This window comes from Microtus oregoni, unplaced genomic scaffold (genome assembly GCF_018167655.1).
Source record: "Microtus oregoni isolate MIOR12 unplaced genomic scaffold, Mior012 000021F_ref0000039, whole genome shotgun sequence".
In the NCBI taxonomy this organism is placed as follows: domain Eukaryota; kingdom Metazoa; phylum Chordata; class Mammalia; order Rodentia; family Cricetidae; genus Microtus; species Microtus oregoni.
This window is the reverse complement of record NW_024543080.1, coordinates 9,207,494-9,231,033: the sequence shown is the minus strand read 5'-3', so window position 1 is coordinate 9,231,033 and position 23,540 is coordinate 9,207,494. Positions and strand designations below refer to the sequence as shown.

Sequence of the window (23,540 nt, the reverse complement as noted above, 5' to 3'; positions counted from 1 at the left end):
TAGAGACAACCAAATCCCTGTGAGTTCTAGACCAGCCTGGTCTACAGAGCAACTTTCGGAACAACAAGGGTTACACAGAGAAACCTTATCTGGAAAAAAAAAACAAAACAAAAACAAACAAGCAAGCAAGAAAGTGCTTGCTGCTATTGCCTAGGACAGACAGATGCCTGTACTGAGGTTGGGAAGATCACAACCGCCTGTGGCTCCAGCTCCAGGGACTCTAACATTGCCTTCTGGCTCTTGGGTACACTGAGTCTACACAAACACAGATACAGTATGAAAATAAATTAAGTAAATAAATAATGCACCTTGAAAAAGAACACTCCCAGGATGACCAAAGATGAGAATTCCTCCCAACTCAGCTTGCTTTGGATTTTTAAAAATTATTTATTTATTTATTTGTTATGTACACAGCGTTCCGCCTGCATGTATGCCTGTAAGACAGGAAAGGGACCAGATCTCATTACAGATGTTTGTGAGACCACCGTGTGGTCAACTGGGAATTGAACCCAGGACCTCTGAAAGAGCAGCAAGTGCTCTTAACCTCTGAGCCATCTCTCCATGCATGATTATTTTTTCTTTTAAGTTACATTTTGTTGCTGCTGGTGGTGGTGCAGGCCTTTAATCCCAGGACTCAGGAATCAGAGGCAGACGGATCTTTGTGAGTTAGAGGCCAGCCTTGTTTAGGAAGTTAGTTTTAGAATAGCCAAGGTTACCAAGAGACACTCTGTCTAGAAAAAACAAAAAGTTACCTGGTGTTAGCTAGGCTAGAACTACATCTGTAAACTGAGCACTCCGGAGGTAAGCAGATCTCTGTGAGTTCAAAACAAAAAACCAAACCAAAACAAACAAACAAACAAACAAACAAAACAAAAAAGGAGGGGGAATAAAAGTAACACACTGTTTTGTCAAAATAAGGACACACAGCTAGCAATTATTCGATCTTGTGTTCAACCATGTTGTAAAGGATTTATTTACTCTTCTTATTTAACCTTTACAACATCTCTATAAATAATTTTATAGAACAGGTCAAATAACTTAGGCAGAAACGTAAAGCTTCTAGTTAATTTTCTAAGGGTGTTTAGAGTTAGCTTTCTGTAATGTAAACACTTCCTTTTTAAATGTTTATTTAAAAAAAAAAACTTGAAATCTGGCATTAGAAGTCCCATGAGACTTCTAGTGGTAACTCAAGAGCCATTTGGAGAATAACAAACATTTTCTCTCTGAAAGTTTAACTTCCTTTGCGTGGGGGGGGGGGGGGGCGGGGAGACAAAATGTACAAATCGTCAAGACAGTGATTTCTAATTGAGCCCATACAAATTCTAAGCCGGCATTTTGCGAGTCAAAAGTTAATCAGCAAGCAACCCACAATAAATAAGAGTGACAGCTCGTCACGCCTGTAAATGCCACCCTTTGGAGTTGAGGCAGGCAGTTCAAAGGGAACCTAGCCTGCGCTTCCAGTGAGCCCTCCCATCCCCTCAAACAAAACACGAGGAATTTTCTTTTGCGAGGTAAAGTTTACTTTGGGCACTTACTGATGCAAGTATCTGAAATAAAATAACAGTACCCAATTTACTAACAAAACACAAACACTAAGAAAGGGGAAACTGTAATAGACAAGTATGCTATAAATTTTGAATTAGCTGGTTTAACCCACCCATGCGCTCCTGGAGTTCTGAGAAACCGGGGATCAAAGTAAAAGCAAATCCACTGTTTCTAAATCGCCCTCATGAAAAAGAAAACCGGTGGGAAGAATGTCGTCTCCTAGTTTATAGTATATGAAGTTCCTGAATCAAACTCATGAATCAACGGTTGAAGTTCTAGTGTTTGAACAGCAAACTATAGTTCAACACCGGGAGTTGGGGCTGTAACTAATAATGAGCGCTGGCCTTTCAGCCCAGATCTCTGTGCCTCTCACTACCCATCAAGTTGGCGGTCGCACACAGAAAACGCCGCCCGGCTCGAGCGCCGCACACGACCTGCAGGGTCGAACCGGGCGGCGGAGGACCAGGCCCCGCACACCGTCGGCTCCGGGAACCGGGAGGGCTCCGTGCGCCGGAGCGGAGCCAGAGGGGCGGGGCGGGGCGGTGGCGGAGGACGCTGCCCCCTAGGGGCGCCGAGTCGCGGCGGGGGGCGGCGAGAGGGGCGGAGGCCGGAGGCGGTGCTGGGCAGGCCGAGCCGTCGGGCGGGGCAGTCCTCGGCTGGCTGGGCCCCGGTGGGGCGGGCAGAACTCCGAGCCCGAGCGGCGGCGGCGAACGGCGGCGGCGGCGCGGGCACGACGGAGCGCGGGATCCTCGCCGTGAGCTTCGGGCTCGGGCCTGGCGAGGCGGCGTCACCGCGAAGCCAGCGGCGAGATGGCTGAGTCCCCGCCGCCCGGCGCGGCCGCTCAAAGTTGCGGCGAGGACCCGGAGAGGGGCGGGGAGCGGCGATCGGAAGAGCCCGAGGAAACGCGCGGTGCTGCCGCCCGCGGCACGGACCGGGAGGACGAGGCGGGGCCCTCAGAGCCGGACTCGCCGGTGGCCGCCCCCTTCTTCCTGCTGTACCCGGGCGATGGAGGCGCGGGCTTCGCGGCGCGGCCCCCGCCGCAGCGCGCCTGGAGGACCCCGCCGTCGCCCGGCTCCCCGCTGCCCTTCCTGCTTCTGAGCTACCCGAGCGGCGGCAGCGGCGGCAAGCACCGTGAGTGTTGGGGACGGGGACGCGGCGGCGACAGGCTCAGCAGAGCCCCGCCTCTCGCCGGGCTCCGAAGCCGCGCGGGCTGGGGCTGGTGGGGGTCCGCGCGCGGGGACGGGGGCTGTGGCTGTGCCCCTCGGTGGCGCTGTCCCCTCGGTGGGATCCACCTCTCGTCTCGCCCAGGCCTCGCTCCCCCTCGGCCTCCACGTGCTGGGACCGAGGCGTCCCCTGGCGCCGGCCGGCGGCGCCGCGCACTGGCGCCCTTCCCGGAGGAACCGCGGAGCTGGCGTCCGGGTTCGGCTGACGCGCCCCCGCCGGTTCCCAGCCGCCTTGGCCAAGTAGGTGTGGCTGCCGCGCCAGCGCCCTGCGGCCTCAGCCGGGCGGGCGAGGGAATTTCTAGGAGCCGTCCCCAAACCCATAAGTGAGAGTCGTAACCACCCCCTACCCCACCGCTCAAGTGAGAAGCAAAATGGTTTCGGGGTGCGCGAGAGGAAGGGAAGAGAAAGTGTGGCTTGGAAAGGGCACCTCCCAGTGTTGTGTCTTTTGTCAGGAAGATGCTTCCACGCCTTAAAGCCGTGGCCACACTCTAGCCCCCTAAATGCAGTGACTAAACCCCCCACCCCCCCGCCGCCGCCGCCAACAAATGTTTGTTGCTGCTGGCCATGAGCCGGCCTATAAGAATAGGTAATGTGAGGACTGAAGTGTCGGGATGGTTTAAAGAGACAAGACCTTTTTCGATAAGAAAATGTCCCTGATAACTCAAAAGATGCTACTGTAAATGCTAAACACCTTGCTATAGGTAGGAGTTCTGAAAAGGGAGAGAAAGTTGCCTGGGGTAAGTGAAGCTGCCTCTCCCTCCGTATTTTTAAAGCTCTTCGGTGAGTTTTTTGATTTGACAGCTCTCTGCAACCAAAAAACTGACTTGGCCTTTTCTATCTCCCCGTCCAACCCTGTGGAAAAGATAAACATTTGTTGAATGTCTCCTATGCACATGTACCGTGATTATCATGGCTTTCAAGGCTCTGTGAGTGTACAGTGCCCCCTTTTCAAATGAGGAAGCTGAAGATCAGACTAAATTACATTATTTGTCCTCAGTAAACCTAAGAGAAACAAACATGACCCAGATTCCTTCTCTTCCATGACGATGCTCTTTAACCAAACATCAGATATCCAAAACTGAGATTGTAGTGTACGTCAGGAAGTTAGCAGGATGGAGCTACTGGATTCAGCAAGTGCAGGTCTCCTGTTGCCTCTCTGCTTGCCTAAAAAGTGGTCCTAGATTGACCTGGCTGAGTCTTAACAAATACTGCATTTTGTTTGAGGTGTGTACTCTAATCTCCAGATAGGAAGAATTCAGGTAGTAGTTGAGTCCTTTTGTATGGCGGAGGAGGTAAATTAAGAATTTTCTCCACGCTGAATACTTTTCATTTTCAAGGAATAGGCTTGCTTTGTGCAGCTGTTCTGTTCCTTTTCTGCGTGTTCTGCTTGTTACAACGGCATCACTGTAGAATGAAGGAGGCACTCTGAGGAGTTCTCCGTGCAGCAACTCTACATGATTTGACATAGATTTTGTTTTCACCTGTTGGCTATTTCCAATTGTAGGGATTATTTTAATTCCTCTTGATTTTGTTTGACTCTTTCTGCTCAGTAAAGATTGACTTTATTTTCAAGTATTTACTTTTAAGTATTATTAGAACTGAGGAGCTAAGTGTGACCATGATAGGAATCAAAGTTTCTGGGGTTGAATCTTGCACATGCCAAGCAAGCACTCTGCCACCAAGGTCATGTGTGTGATGTTACACTGTGGTCATGGTTCTAGCATGTGGACTGATGTCTTAGCACATAAACGTCTTAGAATTAACTTTTTTTTTTCTGAAACAGTTCAGGTATAAAAGCTCAGAAGAATACTGAGAAAGCGTGACTCCCCCTCCTGTGCTTGACTAGTTATTGACTGTTCATTCTAGAAAAGCATCCTGGACTGTGTCTCACTATGTAGCTCTGGCTGTCCCGAAACTCTTTTTGTAGACCAGGCTGGCCTCAATCTCACAGAGATCCACTGGCTTCTGATTCCCAAGAGCTGGGATTAAAAGTGTGCACCACTATGCCGTGCTACATACTCCTGAAAAGATTTGTTTTTAATTACACATATGTATGCATGTGTAAGGAAATGCCAGTGCCCACAGGCATTGGATACCCACTGGTGTTACAGACAGCTGTGAGCTGCCAGGTGTGGGTGCTGGGAACCGAACTCGGGTCCTCTGGGACTTCAGTACACTCTTAACCACTTGGCTGTCTCTCTAAACTGTTGAAGAATACTTTATCCAAATTTCAAATTAAAGTACTTCTTTTGAGTTTTGTTTTCACATGATTTTATTGGTACTTTAGAAACTGTGCAAATGTCAGAAGGGTAAAGGCCTCTGTCTTACCACCAGGACAGCACATGGTCTCAAACTCAGCCCCAAATGACTGTACTGTAGCCATGTTTTGCTTAGAACCCTTTCTTTCCCACACTCTTTTTTCTTTGAGAGATATGGTTTTGATAGACAGCCCAGACTAGCCTTGAGCTTGAAGTTCTCTTCTGTCCTTAGCCTCTAAGATGCTGGGATTTGTGTGTGCCACCATACCCTTAGAACCCAATTTTCACTTCCTGATTTGTGTCCCAAACATATATAAAATGCACTAGCCTTAACATTGTGTTAAGATACTGTTGTTATTTTAGAAACTGTGCTGTTTTTACATGCCTGTTTTCTTGAGGCGGACTCTCATTTAGCCAGGAATAGCCTCAGCTTTGTTGCGTGATCAAGAGCAGTGTTGATCTCCTGATCCACTTGCCTCTAACTTCCCAATGGGGTCCCATCACCTTTGTCCTGTGCTGATTTCTTATGTTAACCTGAATTCAGAAAGCTGTGTTGTTTTTTTTTTAAATATTTAATTATTTATTAAGCATACAATGTACTGCTGGCATGGAAGGCACCAGGTCTCATTACATATGGTTGTGAGCTACTATGTGGTTGCTGGGAATTGAACTCAGGACCTCTGGAAGAGCAGCCAGTGCTCTTACCCTCTGAGCCACCTCTCCAGCCCGAAAGCTGTGTTGTTAAATAACAGTGTGAACACAAAGAAGTATCCAAACAGAAGAGATAACCCTACCCTAAGGTTTTTAGGGTTTATACATTTGGCATAAAATTGTATTGGCTATAGCGTTCATAAAATCAACATGAGTCAAAAGGTGGCTTCTGATAAGTTACAGTGGATTTTTGTTCCTTTCTGAATAATTTCTTGCTTGTTTGTTTTTTGATACTCAATTTTTCCCCCTTGAGAGAAGATCTCACTGTGGAGCGCTGGATAGCCTGGAACTTACTTTGCAGACCAAACTGGCTATGAACTCACAGAGATCTACCTGCCTCTGACTCCTGAGTGCCAGGATTCAAGGCATGTGCCGCCACGACTGGTTATGCTCTCGTTCCTAAATTTTATCTTCTCTACCATACTTTTGAAAATTAACCGTATAATAACTACAAATAGCACATAGATCCGCTGCCATTGCTTAGATGTTTTATAGGACAAGTGTTGGACATGCCAAGTGCCTTTCTGTTTTGTGGGCCCCAGGACCACCACCCCATCACATTCAATGTCAGATGACACCACACTTTTGAACTGGATTAACTTCCATGACTTTTTCGTAATTTGAGTGCATCTACGATCATATTTCATGGTCTCTTTTCCCTCTTGATATATGTGACCTGTGACTTCTGATCAGCTGTCTTGCAGTTGACTTTTAATGCCTTCCTTTTTCTGTTACACCATACAGGTCTTGTTGTGAGTAAACAACACACAACACAGAGCTGTAAACTCACTTAAAACATGAGACGGAGAAGGAGGGGGCACGAAGAGCTTTAATTATCAGCTTCACACAGTCTAGAATCACCTGGGAAAAGCCGCTCAGTGGTGGATTATGTAGATGAGGTTGTCACGTGGACATGGATGTGAGGTGTTATCTTTGTTATATTATAGAAGCAAAAAAGACCTTCGCATTGTGGGGAACACCATTATTGGGCAGGGGATCTTGGACTGTGTAAGTATAGAGGGTGCTAAGTATAAGTAGCTCTTGTCTGTGGATGTGACTAATTGCTTCAAATACCTGCTTTGACTTTCCCACAATGATAGGCTTGCCACCTTGCATTGTCAGCCAAGTCAGCCCTTTCTTCCTGGAAGTTGCTTTTGTCGCAGTGTTTCTCCTGAAGCAACAGGAAACAGACATGGTCCAGTGTGCGTAGTTGTGAGTGGGCACACACGGAGAGGTCAGAAGACAGCTTTGGGGTATTGGTTCTTTCCTTCTGTTGTGGGTTGCAGGAATCGAACTCAGGGCATGGCTTGTATAGGAAGTGTTTTTTTTTACCTGATGGGCCATCTTGCTGGCCTAGTTGTTTTAAACTTGGTTACACAGTTCTTCAGCAAGAGCTTTGTAGATGGCAAGATTGTGTATCAAAAGGCTGACCTCCCTGCCCCCCAAACACACAGCCTCTATCTGTAGTAATTCTCCTCTTTTCTGTAGACCAAGGTGCCTCAAACTCCACTCTACCCGCCTCTACCTCCCAAGGTCTGAGATTAAAGGCATGCGCCGCCGCAGCCGCCAGAAGTTCTTCTCTTTGTCCAACTCCCAGAGCTATAGCAGATACTTATGTTTAAGGTTGTGCAAGAAAAAGAGCCCACAGCTCTTGTCATTTTTTTCCCATTACAGCAGGTTACAAACTACGTCTCGTTGTTCATAAAGAAGACACTGTCCATCCTGTCTTTTGTGTGCCTGTTTGAGACTGAGAAGAGCTAGAAGAGGAATAAGGGTGTGGGGAGAGGGGGATAAGAATCTCAAAAAATCCAGTATCACTGTGACTGCCCATTTCAAAGACTATCCAGCAGTGAGGACCACGGGTGACTCCTGATAGTTCTGATGATGAGACATGGAGATGAACTTGATTTTCGGGTGTGCACTTACAAATCCATAATGTGTGCAAGGAACTTATAGATTTACAAATATGTGTGTGGGTGTCCTGCCTGCATGTATGTCTGTACCATGTGCGCGTGTAGAAAAGGACATCAGATCTCTGGAACTGGAGTTACAGATGGTTGTGAGCTGCCATGTCAGTACTGAGAATTGAGCCTGGATCAAAATTGTTAGCAGCATGCAACAGTCCTGAGTTTAATCACCAATGTAGGAAGAAAGAAGCAAAACAAATTATATGGAAGGAAGTATTTTCAGAATTACAAAGCAGGGGCACTTAGAGGGCACTAATAGGATTGTGACCTGTCCATGTCCTTTTCTCTGTGTCTATAGGATGTGCCACAGCTGGCTTCAAACTCAGATCCTCGTACCTCATCCTTCTCAGTACTGGGGTTACAGGTGTGCACTGCTATACCCTGTTTACTGCAGCTGTTTTCTTTATAACTGTGGAAAGATCCATAGTCCTAAAACTTCCCAGGGCTCCTGGCCAGAATGGCATTCCTCTTGGTAAAGCCTATTTAGCAACCCCCTAGCTCGAATCCTTTCCTTTTCTTTTTCTTTTTTCTGAGACAGGGTTTCTCTGTAGCTTTGGAGCCTGTCCTGGAATTAGCTCTCGTAGACCAGGCTAGCCTTGAACTCACAGAAATCCGCCTACCTCTGCCTCCCAAGTGCTGGGATTAAAGGAGTGCGCCACTACCGCCTGACATGGCTCTAATCTTGTTTGGTATCAAGTGGACTGGATGCTCAGCTGATATTGGAAGGACTGGGAATGGGGCAGAGGGGAGAGAGTTTGAAAGAATAGTGTAAGGTCTGTTCAAGGGCATGAGAAGAGATCGGCAGGACAAGAGGCCAGGGAAAGCAGAAGTCATCTAGAATGTAAATCTTCTAACTTTAGAATCTGTTAGGGACTCTCCACGGTTGTTTCTCTACTTCTGCTGTGTAGGCCCGATACGGGCTTCAACACTGCTGTCCCTTTCACAATGTTAATACTTGGGAGAATTCTGACCCATCACTCCTCCTTCCTCACAACGTGAAGATCATCACAGTGTACGCTTTGCTCACATCTGCTTTTTTCCTGAGTTGCTCTCAGAAACATCTTTACAAATTTGTCCTGAAGAGAATCATGTTTTGTTTCGAGCATTCTCAGAAGCAGAAACACTGTAGTGATGGTGGCTGGCGCTACTTACCGCTTGCTCTGTGCCGTGCCAGCACGTTATTTAATTTTAAAGTAGCTAACATTGTTTCCTGTTTGGTAGAGAGAAATGGACAAAGACAGAGGCAGGTGGATCTCTGAATTCAAGGCCAACCTGATCTATACATAGGGAGTTACAGGCCAGCCAGGGCTGCACAGTGAGACCCTGTCTCAAGAGAGAGGGGGAACCAGAAGGGACAAACAGATGAGTTAGTTGGGAAAGGTTTCTTGGTTTCTCTCTGGTGACATAGGACTCCCTGAGGACTTTCTGCTTCTAGAGGCAACGTGGCTCTACCAAGAACCTCTCCTTTCCTTTTTTTTTCATCTAGAATCACGGCCTAGATTGGGTTTGTCTTTTCAGGCAACAGCCCTCTAGAGTTTGTTCTTTACTAAAACCATCTCTGCTATCAGTGAAATCCATAAGTCATAAATTTGATAGAATAGTTTATGTACGTACTGACGGTCCACGTGTGTGGCCAGGACTTTGGAACTTCTTGGACACCTGTGGCGCTGCTATTGTAGTCCTTGTTTTTTCTTCAGTCTTTCCAAGTTAACACACTGTTCTTGCCCTGTGTGTGTTAAGTGCCTGAATCTTGTATACACTGGAAAAGGTACTTTGGGAAGCTGGGGTGGGAGGATGTTAAGAGGAGGCCAGCATGGACTATATATCAAGACCCTGTCAAAAAGGAAGGGAAGAAAAGAAAAATAACCTGGAATCTTGTTTCTTAAGACGTACGTTTTGTTTGTGTAGAACTGAAAAATTTTCAAGGTTGAAGTGTTTTTTGTTTTTTTTTTTTAAAGTGGGAAAATACCATTTTATGTGCAGAGAGTGCTTTGACATTGCATCCCTCCACCAGTAAGCGTCCACTGGCACTGATGTTTGGTAGGTACTGTGTTGAGTAACATCTACACGTTTCTTCTCGTGGGGCTGTACTCTCTGCAATGCTGGTCATTTGGTTTATTTTATGGCTGAGCAAATGGAGGGGAAGGGAGGGGAGGAGAGATTTCCCAGAGACATTTAATAGTAAGCTGTTGAAGTCTGCATGTGTAAGCCGTTGCTTCCTGCCCTGAGCCATGAAGTCAGCGCTGCATCCCAAGGTGGAAGTTATTTCTGGTCTTATGCTGGTTAATTTTATTAAGTGAAGATGAGACGTTGCAGTCCTCCACTGGTATTTGCTTCTGGCAAAATAATAACTCAGCTTCCTGGGTATAATCATTTTATAATCGCTTATTGTCATCTTTGGTTAGTATCTACAAATTGATAATGCGCCTACCGAGAATAGAAACCTCAGATTGAAGAATTCTGACAACTCCAGGTAAACCTGGTGGATTTTGGTCATGGGGAAAAAAGATATTGGAGGAAGGAGTAGACTGTGTGAAATATCCATGCTCTTGGCCCTTCTACCAGTTTTTTTTTTAAAGATTTATTTATTTATTATGTATACAACATTCTGCCTCCATATATGCCCACACGCCAGAGGAGGGCGCCAGATCTCATTACAGATGGTTGTGAGCCACCATGTGGTTGCTGGGAATTGAACTCAGGACCTCTGGAAGAGCAGTCAGTGCCCTTAACCACTGAGCCATCTCTCCAGCCCCCCTTCTACCAGTTTTAACACGGTGGAAACTAGTTCGAGTTTTCCTGGTTCTGGATGTGGTCTGCTACTTGTAATAATCACATCAAGACAACAGTCAGTAGTGAAATGGGAAGATATTTTTCTTGAGTTGTGAAACCATAAACCCAGAAAGAAGCATTAGGAAACAGAATTTTGTGAGCATCTGCAAATTGATTTAGACAGTCATTTTTGTCCAGGGAGTGTTTCGAGACAGGGTTTCTCTGTGTAGCTTTGGAGCCTGTCCTGGAACTCACTCTGTAGACCAGGCTGACCTTGAACTCATAGAGTTCCCCCCTTTGCCCCCCCCTCATCCCCACCCCTGCTTTCCAAGTGCTGAGATTAAAGGCATGTGCCACCACCGCCCAACCAAATTGACAATTTTAAAAGAGCCATTATGTGCAGATTAAGAACTGTAGTAAGGAGGCCACTAGTTAGTTCCCAGCTGCTTAGCCCCCAAATAATCACACAGAAATTGTGTGACTGTTTTTTTTTTGTCTATGTGGTTATCTTTTTTTAAATTTTATTGATTTTTACTGAGCTCTACATTTTTCTCTGATCCCCTCCCTGCCTCTCCCCTCCCATTAAACCCTCTCCCAAGGTCCAATGCTCCCAATTTACTCAGGAGATCTTGTCTTTTTCTACTTCCCATGTAGATTAGATCTATGTATATCTCTCTTAGGGTCCTCATAGTTGTCTAGGTTCTCTGGGATTGTGATTTGTAGGCTGGTTCTTTGCTTTATATTTAAAAACCACTTATGAGTGAGTACATGTGATTCTTTCTGGGTCTGGGTTACCTCACTCAAAATGATGTTTTCTAGCTCCATCCATTTGCCTACAAAAATCAAGATGTCATTATTTTTTTCTGCTGTGTAGTGCTCCATTGTGCAAATGTACCACAATTTCCTTATCCATTCTTCTGTCAAGGGGCATTTAGGTTGTTTCCAGGTTGACAAACAATGCTGCTATGAACATAGTTGAGCACACGTCCTTGTGGCACGATTGAGCATCTTTTGGATATATACCCAAAAGTGGTATTACTGGGTCTTGAGGAAGGTTGTTTCCTAATTTTCTGAGAAATCGCCACACTGACATCCAAAGGGGCTGTACCAGCTTGCATTCCCACCAGCAATGAAGAAGTCTTCCCTTTACCCTACAACCTCTCTAGATTAAGTTTTCATCAGTGTTTTTGATCTTGGCCATTCTTACAGGTATAAGATGGAATCTCAGAGTTTAGAAACTGTATTCTTTAAATCACTGCTTGGCCCATTAGCCCTAGCTTCTTATTGGCTAACTCTTACATCTTAATTTAACCCATCTCCATTACTCTGTGCATCACCACGAGGTCATGGCCTACCAGCAAAGTTTCAGCATGTCTGTCTCTGGTGACAGCGCCATGGCTTCTGCCTAACTCCACCTCCCTTTTCCAAACATTCAGTTTAGTTTTCCCCCACCTAGCTCTGCTATAAGCCAAAAGCAGTTCCTTTATTAACTGATATTCACAGCATACAGAGGGGAATCCCACATCACTCCCCCTTTTCTGTTAAATGAAAAGGAAAGTTTTAACATAGTAAAATTACATATAACAAAGCATATTATCAAGCAAGAATTACAGTTACAATATTTATATCTACTTTATCTTTTATAATAACTAAAGAAAACTATAACTACCCATTCTTCCACACCATCAAAGACTCCAGAAGGATATAAGATTACCTAAGTAAACAGGAAGTGCATTGTAAGCAACTTCCAAAACTCTAGAATTGACATAGAGACATCTCGCTGCCTGGACAGTTACCCAAAGTTCTTTGTACCATTTGGGGCATCCATCTTCAGCCTACAGGCCCATGGTATCCAGCAGACTTTTCCATGAAGCAGGAAATTTCAAAGACAATTCTACCTATATTGGTAGTTTGTCAGTCATTTTCTTCTGTGTCCTGCAGAAGGTCTAGCAGACTCTTTGATGAAGCAGGAACCACAAAGGATCATCTTACCTTTAGGCAAGTTCAGCAGTCATTTCCCTGCGGGTCCTGCATGTCCAGTTCATCAAGCAGTCCAGGCAAGAGCAGTTTCTTGCTCAAATGGCTAACCAACTCCATAAGGAGCCTCTTCAATGCCCATCTTCCTCTTGAAGTAGACTGGTACTGCCAGGAGCAGATGTGTCTCGTTGTCAGGAAATGTCCTAAGTTCTTAAAACATTTTAAATGCCATATTCTGAAGGTCTTTGAAAGATTTGAAGTATACCTATCTAACTAAAATATTTCTCTATATATCTAGAAAACCTAACTAACATGACTACAAGCTTGATTATTAAAGACGACTCTCTATTAACCTATTTTTTAAATTATTCATTACATTTTTAAATGAGCTGCACAAACACAATACCTTAATAAGAGGAAAAATATACATATAAAAAATTGACCTTAAATTTGTACCAGCAAACCAAGATCCATAGCAATGCAATCTCTAGAGCAAGGAACTAAAGAAAAACAGGAGGCAGCTAAGTGCAGGAGGAATGAGAAGTGGAGTTCAGTTGGGAGAGGGCGCAACTCGCATGCAAAAAGCCCTGTGTTCGATCCCTGGCAGCCCATACACTAGCCATGCTATTGTACACCTGGAATCTCAGAACTCGGCAGGTAGAAGCCAGAGGATAAGAAGTTCAGGACCATTCTCAGCTACATAGTGAGTTCAAGGCCACCTTGAAATACCTGAGACCCTGTCTCTAGAACATAGAGAGAGGGGGAGCCTGGGCATGTAGTTCAAGTGGTGAAGTGTTTGCCATGCAAGCATGAGAACCCAGTTTTAATCCCCAGATTCCAGGTAAAAAAGCTGGGTGTGGTAGCACCTGCTGTAAGCACTGCTGAGAGAGACAGGAGGATCCCTGGGTCTTTTGTCTAGCCAGTCTAGCCTGTTTGCTGATCTTCAGGACAAAAGAGAGACCCTGTTTCAGACAAGATTAATGGCCCCTTTAGAACAGCACCCAAGGTTGACCTTGGGCCTCCACGCTTCTGTTGTTGTTGTCGGAGCTGAAGCAGTGTAGTACTTACAAGGACAAAGACCTATCAATCCTTGGGCCTATGAAAAATAGCCAGACCTGCAGAGAGACTGAGACAGGTGAATCCTGGGATTTGCTGACCACAGACAGCCTAGCTTAACTGCTAAGCTCCGGGCCAGTGAGAGACCCTGTTCGGATGAGTGTACATAACACACACATACACACACACACACACACACACACACACACACGTACATATACACACACACAGTAAATATGCAATGTTGAGTGAAAGACTTAGAAGTTATTTATTATCATGAAACTATTAGAACCAAACTAAATATATTGTTTAGTCTTTCATATGTTTGTGATCTTTTTTTGTTTGTTTTGTTTTGTTTTGTTTTGAGACAGAGTTTCTCTGTGTAACAGCCCTTGCTCTCCTGGAAGTAGCTCTGTAGACCAGTCTGGCTTTGAACTCACAGAGATCTTTTTGCCTCTGCCTCCCAAGTGCTGGGATTAAAGGTGTGCATCACCACTGCCCAGCATTGTGATCCTGTTTTTAAAGTAAAGAAATATTTTTTTTAAATATTTATTTATTTATTTTGTACGGAGTTAGCCAGAAGAGGGCACCAGACCTCAATACAGATGGTTGTGGACCACCATGTGGTTGCTGGGAATTGAACTCAGGACCTTTGGAACAGCAGGCAATGCTCTTAACCGCTGAGCCATCTCTCCAGCCCCAGAAATATTTTTTCTTTAAAAATAAATAAATAAGGTCTCATATAGCTCAGATTGGTCTCTAATTCACTATGTAAATTTTGGTCTTCCTACTGGGAATTGTATGTCTGTGCTATCACACGTAAGATAATATTACATAAAATCCAGAATATGGGCCACCTGATGCCGCCGAGGTCGCACGCGTGAGGCCGGTCCGCAGCAGCCGACATGCGCTACGTCGCCTCTTACTTGCTTGCCGCCCTTGGGGGCAACTCCTCTCCTAGCGCCAAAGACATTAAGAAGATACTAGACAGCGTGGGCATCGAGGCGGACGATGACCGGCTCAACAAGGTCATCAGTGAGCTGAATGGAAAAAACATTGAGGATGTCATTGCCCAGGGTGTTGGGAAACTTGCCAGTGTGCCTGCTGGTGGAGCTGTGGCTGTTTCTGCTGCCCCTGGCTCTGCAGCTCCTGCTGCTGGTTCTGCCCCAGCTGCAGCAGAGGAGAAGAAAGAAGAGAAGAAGGAGGAGTCCGAAGAGTCGGATGATGACATGGGATTTGGCTTGTTTGATTAAATCTGTGCTCCCCTGCAAATAAAACCTTTTTATGTATCTTGAAAAAAAAATCCAGAATATGGTGTCTATATGGAAGGAAAACAAGGACTAGAGATATGGCTCAGCTGTTAAGAGCTCTGTTCTTGCAAAGGACCTGGGTTTGGTTCCCAGCACCTACATGGCAGCTTACAACCATCTCTAACTCCAGTTCCTAACATCTGATGCTCCTTTTTGGCCTCCTTGGAAACCAGAAACTAATGTGGTGCACATAACATGAATGCATGCAAGTAAAACACTTGCCCATTGCTGGGCGGTGGTGGCCCACGTCTTTAATCCCAGCACTCAGGAGTCAGAGGCAGATGGATCTCTGTGAGTTCGAGGCCAGCCTGGTCTACAACAGCTAATTCCAGGACAGGCTCCAAAGCCACAGAGAAACCCTGTCTTGAAAAACCAAAAACAAAACAAAGACACTTGAGCGAAAATGAACATTTGAAAAGCAAAGGTTGAGTACTGCTCCTGTTGTAGTTGGTTTTGAAAAGCAAAGGCAGTTCGGAGGAGCGAGCGTGCATACATACATCCTTGTAAATTGTTGGTCCATTTCTCCAGCTGAGCCATGGTTTCATAGATGATGGTTAATGCTTTGCAGAATTAAAATTGTACAGTGACGCGATTCTTTAAAAGCCTGCAGGGCTCATTTTAGAAGACGATTTCCCTTCATTATCTTCTCCCTGGATCTGGATGGATCATATTTTTTTTTCTTTTTTTGTTTTTTTTTTTTTAGACAGGGTTTTCTCTGTGTAGCCCTGGCTGTCCTGGAAGTCACTTTGTAGACCAGGTTGACCTCGAACCCACAGAGATCGATTTGTCTCTGCCTCCCGAGTGCTGGGGTTAAAGGCATGCACCACCACTCCTGGCAGCATTACATGTTCTTAACCTAGAGGTCTACCTGAGCAAAGAGTACACATTGAGGTGGTTTCTAGCTGTCACAGTGTCTCCCCAGGGTGACAGCAGAGGGAACCAAGTGAAGCATCCATCATAGTGTCCGGGGGCGGGGTTAGCCCTCGCCACCTCAGAACAGGAAAAATGTGAGGGTTTCGGTTCTCCCTCTCTCAGAAGCTTTCCACTTATGACCTGTTTCTGAGCTAAGTATGGAAGCCTAGGGAGAGGGAGGCCAGTAGAGCTGGTTTGTGAGACTTCAGAGTATGAACTGAAAAGGCTGATTTTTAAAAGGTTCTCTTCAGATCAGGGACTGAACACTCATGTGTAGGATCTTTGGAAGGACCCTGCCTGAGTGCTGAAGTTGCAGAATGTTAAAGAAAACAGCTTGGGGGCTTCACCTAGGTGACCCGAGCATTGTGGAGGAGCAGACGGCAGATCAGCCACCTGGCCTTTGCGCGATCCTGGGCCAGTTCCTTGTGTGTATGAGGACACACGAGTGTCGGCTCTGCAGCGTGCTTAGGACAACGCCATGTGGCATTTTGTAAGCACCTAACAGAAAACAGATATTCCGTGAATGAAGTCATTACCTTGATGAGAGTTTTTCCATGCTGCACAACAGGGGCCTTGGACCTAACAAGTCAGTCTTTGTCTCGTAGCCACATCTGAGTGCGGGCCGCAGTCTACTAGGAATGTAACTTCCACCCAAGATGTGTGTCTTGTTTGCTTTGAATCACTCAGTGTAGAAAATCCAAGCTGTATAAGCAGGTAGAGCACAATCCATAGTGGTTTGGGTTCCACGCCTTCGCCCTTCTCACAGCCACCTCGAAAATACATACAGTTATTGACAAATAGGTTCAAATGAGGAAAACAGTCCAATGTAGCCCATAGTTAGTGTATACAGGAGAAAGGGGTAATGCTTTTCGTGATGCTGGGGACAGAACTTAGTGCATGCCAGGGCAGTAACTCTACCAATACTAAACCGTTCAGAAGTCCAGATTGCATGTCTTACCGATGGCTTAATGTTTTCCTTTTATGTGACGACAGTGATGTATTTATGTATTAGTAAAGACCATGTATAAAACAGCACTTTGAAATACTTCGAAGTGTTTTTGTTAACTTCTATAAGTTGTGCTGTTTTAGAATAATTTCATTGCTTATGTACAATGGGTGATTGTGATGATGACTCAGTGGCCTTTATCTGATGGGCAGGTGTAACTCACGCTGAAGGTAAGGGTGCTCTTACCAGATGCTGTTGTTTTTTAAATCACTCCAATCCTGCCACAGACTGACAGATAGGGTAAACTAATGGGTTTTTCTCTCCTAGCCAAAGCTGTAGTCGCAGTGGGTTCTCTCTCTGTGTCCTCTGGCTGAGTAGAATGGGATTGGGAGGGGTCAGAGGGATCTTAGCCAAGCTTCTTGCTCAATAACCAAACATTCCTGCTGTGCTGTCTTCATCAGCCTGGATCCCTTTCATGGTTAGTAAGGTTACCTGGTTGGTGAAAAGATCGTAGTTTGTGACCAGTCTGAACTAGTTCAGTATTTGTCCATTAGCATGATTCCTGTTTGGGGGTTCACTTTCTGCAGCTCCACTGTAGTCTGAAAACATTAAGGTTAAAATTCCAGAACTCTGCAGTTTCATTACTTTTAAATTACACTCCATTCTAAAGAACGTTATGAGATCTTACTTCTTTCTGCTCCTAGCTCAAAGCGTGGATCTCTTTGTCTGATGTATTCACCCTGGAGGTGCTCCCCTCCTGTTATCAGGTCAGCTGCCCTGTGTTAAGTTCTCATTGTGCTGTCATCTGACACTATGTCACAATGCCTCCATAATCCACCACAGCAGGCCATGCTACCATCTCCTCTCATTGCAAGAAGAGACGGGAGTTCAGGAAATAAGGTGTGTGTATGTGTGTACGCACACACACTTGAGCATGTGGAGGCCCCAGGAAATGTTGTTCCACGGGACAGCTCCACTTGGTTTTTGAGACAATCTCTCATTGGCCTGGAGTTCAGCCATTAGGCTAGGCTGGCTGCCCAGCAAGCCCCAGGAACGCACCTGTCTCTGTCTGCCTCGAGCTGCGCCCCCAGGCCCAACTGCTTTACTTGGTCCCTGGGGACTGAGTTCCGGTCTTCAACCTCCCTTGACAAGCCCCTTCCTGACTGAATCATCTCTACAGCACAGCAAGATTTTTTAGGGGCTGGAAACGTAGTTGAGTTGGTCGAATGCTTTCCTAGCATTGCACAATGTTCTGGAATTGATCTTCAGAACAGTATAAACCACATGTAGCAGCAAAACCTGTCATTTTAGCACTTGGGAGGTATGAGCAAGGAGATCAACTGTTTCATCCTCAGCTATATAGGGAGTTCAAGGCCAGCCTGTACCACACAATTCCTGTCTCAAGGAAAAAGGAAAGGTTATTTTCAACAGGCTACATTCATTTAACCTTTACTGTGATATTTTAATAATTCTATTTTATAATTAGATATTGATTTCTTTGGTTTTGTTTGTTTGTTTGTTTTTCAAGACTAGGTTTCTCTGTATAGCCCTGGCTGTTCTGGAATTCCCTCTGTAGATGATGCTGGCCCTGAACTTGGGTATCCACTTGTCAATGCCTCCTGAGTACTATAATTAAAGGCATGTATACCCAGCAGTTATTAATCTCTTCTTACTCTACCTAATTTATAAATTGAGCAGTCATATGTATGTACAGTATAAGAAAACAACTATCATTGGTTTCAGACACCTGGAAAACATGGAATGCACCCTGCAGATAGTGGGAGAGTCTATATTGGACCCTAGACAAACAAGAGCATCCAAAGTTATTATGTATTTGTTGTCCTGTGTTTTCAACTATGTCATTGACCTGGAGCCTTTTCTTCCCCCACTTTCCTTCTCACCCATCACTTTTTTGAGACAGAATCTCATGTGGCCTAGTCTGGGCTGGTGTTAAACTTGCTATATGGCTAAATATAAATTTGTTATATGAGCGCTAGAATTACAAGCATGTGCCATTCCCCATGCCTGGCTGGATTGGGTTTCTTTTTGAGATAAGGTCTCTCTCTATATAGCCCTGGCTGTCTGGGTTAGACTTCTTTTCTTTTTAAAATAATTTTTCTTTATTTTATGTGCATTGGCGTTTTGCATGCGTGTATGAGGGTATCAGTTACAGACACTTGTGAGCTGCTTGTGGGCGCTAGGAATTGAACCTGGGTCCTCCGGAAGAGCACTCAGTGCTCTCAACCACTGAGCCACCTCTCCAGCCCTGGGTTAGATTTCTCGAAGAGATATTTTTCTCCTTTAAACTGAAACCCTTAAATGGGGGGGAGGGGAAAGGTGTCTTTGGTCACTAAAATATTTTAAAAGTGTTGTTCTTGCCTCTTAGGTAGCTCAGAAAGCTACTTCCTGACTTTGTGTGGTCAGGGCATGATTAGTAACACAATTGAATTGTACACATATTGACTGATTTCAGAATTTAATTATGTGTCCAGTACATTCCAGGAAAGGGAGATTTTTAAACTATAACACTGTTTTAATCTCTCTTTAGAAACACACTTCATATTTATAGCAGACACTTAGTTAATATAGCAAAAGGAAAAGGAGCTGCCATTGATCAGGAAGGATTTTATTTTTTTTTAGCTTTAAGATTGTGTGTGTGTGTGTGTGTGTGTGTGTGTTTTACTGTCTTAAAAAGTAAGTCTTTTGTATTTTATAAAACCAAATTATAAATGCCTAAGAATAAGATACCTTAGAAAACCTGTTTTAGCTATTCATAAAATGTTATCTTTTGCCGGGTGGTGGAGGCTCCTGTCTTTAACCCCAGCACTCAGGAGGCTGAGGCAGACAGATCTATGTAAGTTCAGGGCCAGCCTGGTCTACAGAGTGAGTTCCAGGTCAGCCAGGGCTACACAGAGAAACCCTGTTTTGAGGGGAGGGGAAGAAAAAAGTCACCTTTTTTGTAGTAAAGAATTTCAATAACAATGTACAAGGGGAGAAGTGAATCAAGTGCTTAGTAAATTATTCTGATTGCTTCTTATCACAGAGCATTATCTAATATTGCCCTGCTTTCCTGCCCTTCTGCTCAAGAGAGTCGAGAATTGATGAGGATCTGTGCATTGTGTTAGGTCTGATCATAGTTTGACTAGCACAGTCTGGAAGTGGGCTGTGCAGGATGAGAGAAGCAGCCTAATTGCTCTTCCTGCATCAGCAGCATCTATAAAGCATCCTGGGAATTGCTTGCCCAGCGCTCTCTCGGAGCAGCTGGTCACATGAGCCTGAATTTTCAGTTCAGTTCATTAGTCAGCCATTTTGGTCAACACCCTGCTTACTGCACACAGCCAATCCTGTTAGAACTCAGCATCCCGGCTCGTCTGAGCAGGTCCTGTAGTGATTTCTGCTGGTCAAATTTTTTTCAGATAGATTTAAAATATAGGTTGATTTTTTTTGTATTCTTTCTTTTGTATTTTTTTCTGCACAAAGAAGGAGGAATTTTTTATTTATTCATGCTAAGACCAATTTTTGAAAACCAGCTTTATAAGACAGCATTGGGTGTGTAGGATTTTAGCCTATAGATAGCCCGGCTGGAATAAAGGGAGAGGAAGATAAAGGAGAGGACGCTGGGAGAAGACGGGCACCATCTAATTTTGCTGTTAGGAATTGCCAGTAAAAAAAAGATAGTATAGAATTGTTTACTTTGAGCAGTTTGCTCTACAAGGAATTTTTTTTTCTCTTCCTTTTTTTTTTTTCCCAACGTCTCCTATTCCAATTTCTAAAAGCTTTGTTTTAAGAGCTTGGGATTCGGTTTTTTTTTTTTTTTTTTTTGATTCTGAGGTCTTATTTATTTGTGTGGTGTGTGTGTGTGTGTGTGTGTGTGTGTGTGTATTGTGGTCCCAGCTGAGTCATCATGTCGGCCCTGACGCCTCCGACTGACATGCCAACCCCCACCACTGACAAGATCACACAGGCTGCCATGGAGACCATCTACCTTTGCAAATTCCGAGTGTCAATGGATGGAGAATGGCTCTGCCTGCGAGAGCTGGATGACATCTCCCTTACACCTGACCCAGAGCCTACCCATGAAGGTACGGTCAGACCCCAGCTGTTAGCACCTCATTGTCTCGGGCCGGGAGGGTCAGAGGAGGGGAGAAGCCCCTCTTGTCTTTTCTTATTATCTAGGGCTCAGCTTCCCTGCACCCCCGCCCCGCCCCTGTCTCTGCTTACTGGGGAAAGGATTTTTTCCCTCCCCCCCCCCGAGGTCTCCTTTCTGCACATGCTTGTGTTGTGTTATAGTTCTTTGTCTGAAAGCCCTTCAAAGGGAACAGTTGAGGTGATTTAAACATCGGTTGCTAACAGATAGGGAAAGAGCTATCAATTGTGTTCCTTCTTTAAAATACTATCGAGATTAGTGATTTCTAACAGTAAATTAAGAAAGCACAATTGTAGTTACAGGCTATAACAAATTCAGTGGAAAAGCCAGAGGAGTGTTCTGTCAACTGGATATTGTGAAACAGGCGATGGCACCCGGAAAACATGCGAGAAAGTTGCTCTTTTAAATAGTATTAAGTGGGGAAGCAGTTTTCAATTCAGTGCTTAGGGATGCGGCCTCTTAACAAAAGCCTCTCTTGACAAGGCTAAGCATTATTAGTAAGGCCGTTCCTGTGGGGTTTTGTACATGTATATACACGTGTGTATATACATATGTGCATGTATATGTATACACACACAGACTTATTTACCTATCTTTACAGTTGCAACTAATCTTGTAGGGTGTATTTTAGCTTATACGCCTTAATTTCCCTGATACCAAGCTGCTGCAAAAATAATGGCTTCTTAGCTATGTTATTCTTCAAAAAACAAAAATGAAAACATTAGCATGGACAAGAAATCCTTTATGAACGCCGGCCTGGTACTTAGGTATATCTGCAGAACAGGTGCACTGCACATAGCAAGTTGGAGTTAGGAAAAGTGATTCCATGCCTTTGACCTTGGGTTGCAATTTTATCCTGATTCAGATTACTCTACTGTGTGTGGTGAGGATTTCTTCTTTCCAGTCAGATTGAGCCTTGAGAAAGTTTTAGAGTTAAGATCGCAAAACAAAAGCTGTCACTTTGTATGTTTCTTCCTAACAATGTTTTAGTAGTTTTAAAGATGTTTGGCATCTGTTAAGTTGATTCTGTCAGTTGAACAGCTTCCTTTAGTTATGTTTCAGACTGTGCTCAAGGGTTGCAGGCCATCAGCTAAAACTCTGTACAATGCTGGTACTGTTTACACACCCTCCAATGTTTTACCAGTCTTTACTAAAGAAAAGTACCAAGAAGTCTTTTAGCTAGTGCTCTTGACGTATTTGGTTTGAGAGTCCCCATTCATTTTGAAAGTCATACTATGAAATATTACCCTAATTATAAAACCTAGTTTCTCCGTTTCCTAAAGATACTTTTGAGTATATATTTGCCTCTGTGGTGAACACAACTCTGCTGTTCAGTTTGTTCAAATATTTGTAATAATGCTGTTTGAATTCTTCGTTGAGAAGTGTGTCGCTGCTGACAGCAGCTTTAGTAGTAAGGACAAAGAGTGAGAGGGGCAGACAGACTCTCAGGGCACACCCTTTGATCTAGGAAGACAGGCCCCTAGTCACTTAGAAAGGATGTGAAACTTAATAAGATTCTAACAGTATATTGGGGGCATTTTGCCTTAAATTAGGTGAAAGAAACAATTATTTCACATGATTTTTTTTTAAGTATAAAGCCAAGAAAACATTTGAATTGTAATGTTCTAGAAAACCAGGAGGTACTCCGTGGGTAGTTTGTTTCTTTGCTCTACTGACTGTGTCTAAACAGCGATTTAGACCCAAGAACTGTCTGCTTTCCTTCTAAAACCCTTGACGACTATTCAATTTAACTGTGTGGTCAGTGGCTGTATGAGTAACTGAAAAACTGGAACTCCTAATGCCTAGTCTGTCTCCTGGTTGATTTATACAGAAAAGATCTGACCACTCAAATCCCAGAGCCCCCTCGATTTCACAAAAGAAAACGGACAAAATCATTCCCTCTGGAGATGACGTGGACTCCAAGTCTTGTTTTCTGAAACAGTTCCTGTCCCTCACTCTGAGGGCACCGTGTAGGAAGGCCCTTCTGCCCACTGCAGTGCCTGGAGAATCAGCACTTTGATTCCTTCGCTCCATGCTTGTTGGCATTCGAAATGTCTTTCTTGTGTGTCCTCTCCCCAAAACTAAAAGCTAATCTGGTCAGCGTAAAGTATTGAGTCTGCTGGAAAGGAGAGGGAGGGGTCAGGGAAGCTTCCCGGCACAGGCCTGAGCTAGACCTTGATCAGCACCTCGGCTGTGGGGCAGGGCTCTTCCGTCTGTCCTGAGCTATCCCTGTGAAGGAAAAGCAGGTGGTCAGAAACCTCAGCACTGTGTGGCATCGCAGGGCATGAGGTTGGAAAGATAACTCTCTGACATGGGGCACCTGGGCTTGATAACTGAGGGGCTTTATACCTAGGGATACTATGAATGTAGTTTCTTAATACGGAGTGAGCACACTTGCAGCAACATTGTGGGTTGATTAGGACGATAAATGCTCTCTAGGGACCTAGTCGTGACTAATAAAATGATCCAGGTGAGAGATAACAAATCCAGTCTAAAGTAGTGAACAGTGAACACAGAGGGAAGGAGCAGCCACCTGAGAAGGGGAAGTTTCTTGGTGAAAAGCAGCCAGTCCAGGGCTGGAGATGAGAATGGCACAAGATCTCGGTGGCTGCCAAGCTTTTATCTTCAGGTCTCCCGAGTCCCTTTTCACCAGTAAAGATTGCAAAAGAAGACAAGGCTTGCTCTCTGTGCTAATAGACCATGGCCAACAAAGGAG

The 23,540-nt window shown here is 44.7% G+C and overlaps 2 protein-coding genes across 7 annotated transcripts in view; both read left to right on the top strand.

Annotated features, from left to right (window-relative positions):
- The first annotated feature begins 2,215 nt into the window (after positions 1 to 2,215).
- Positions 2,216 to 23,540, top strand: part of Rufy3 (RUN and FYVE domain containing 3) — an 83,124-nt gene continuing 61,799 nt past the window's right edge. For 2 of the 6 annotated variants that reach the window (XM_041671074.1, XM_041671078.1), the window contains exon 1: positions 2,216 to 2,676. In XM_041671074.1, the coding sequence (XP_041527008.1) occupies positions 2,355 to 2,676 (322 nt within the window). In that variant the 5' untranslated portion in view covers positions 2,216 to 2,354. Of the gene's footprint in view, positions 2,677 to 19,938; positions 20,760 to 23,540 lie in introns of those variants that run through there. The other 4 variants (XM_041671075.1, XM_041671076.1, XM_041671079.1 and 1 more) reach the window with 4 other exon arrangements.
- Positions 14,374 to 14,798, top strand: LOC121460637 (60S acidic ribosomal protein P2). The gene has a single exon (XM_041671081.1). It carries the CDS (start codon positions 14,415 to 14,417, stop codon positions 14,760 to 14,762), a length of 348 nt encoding a protein of 115 aa, XP_041527015.1. The 5' UTR covers positions 14,374 to 14,414; the 3' UTR covers positions 14,763 to 14,798.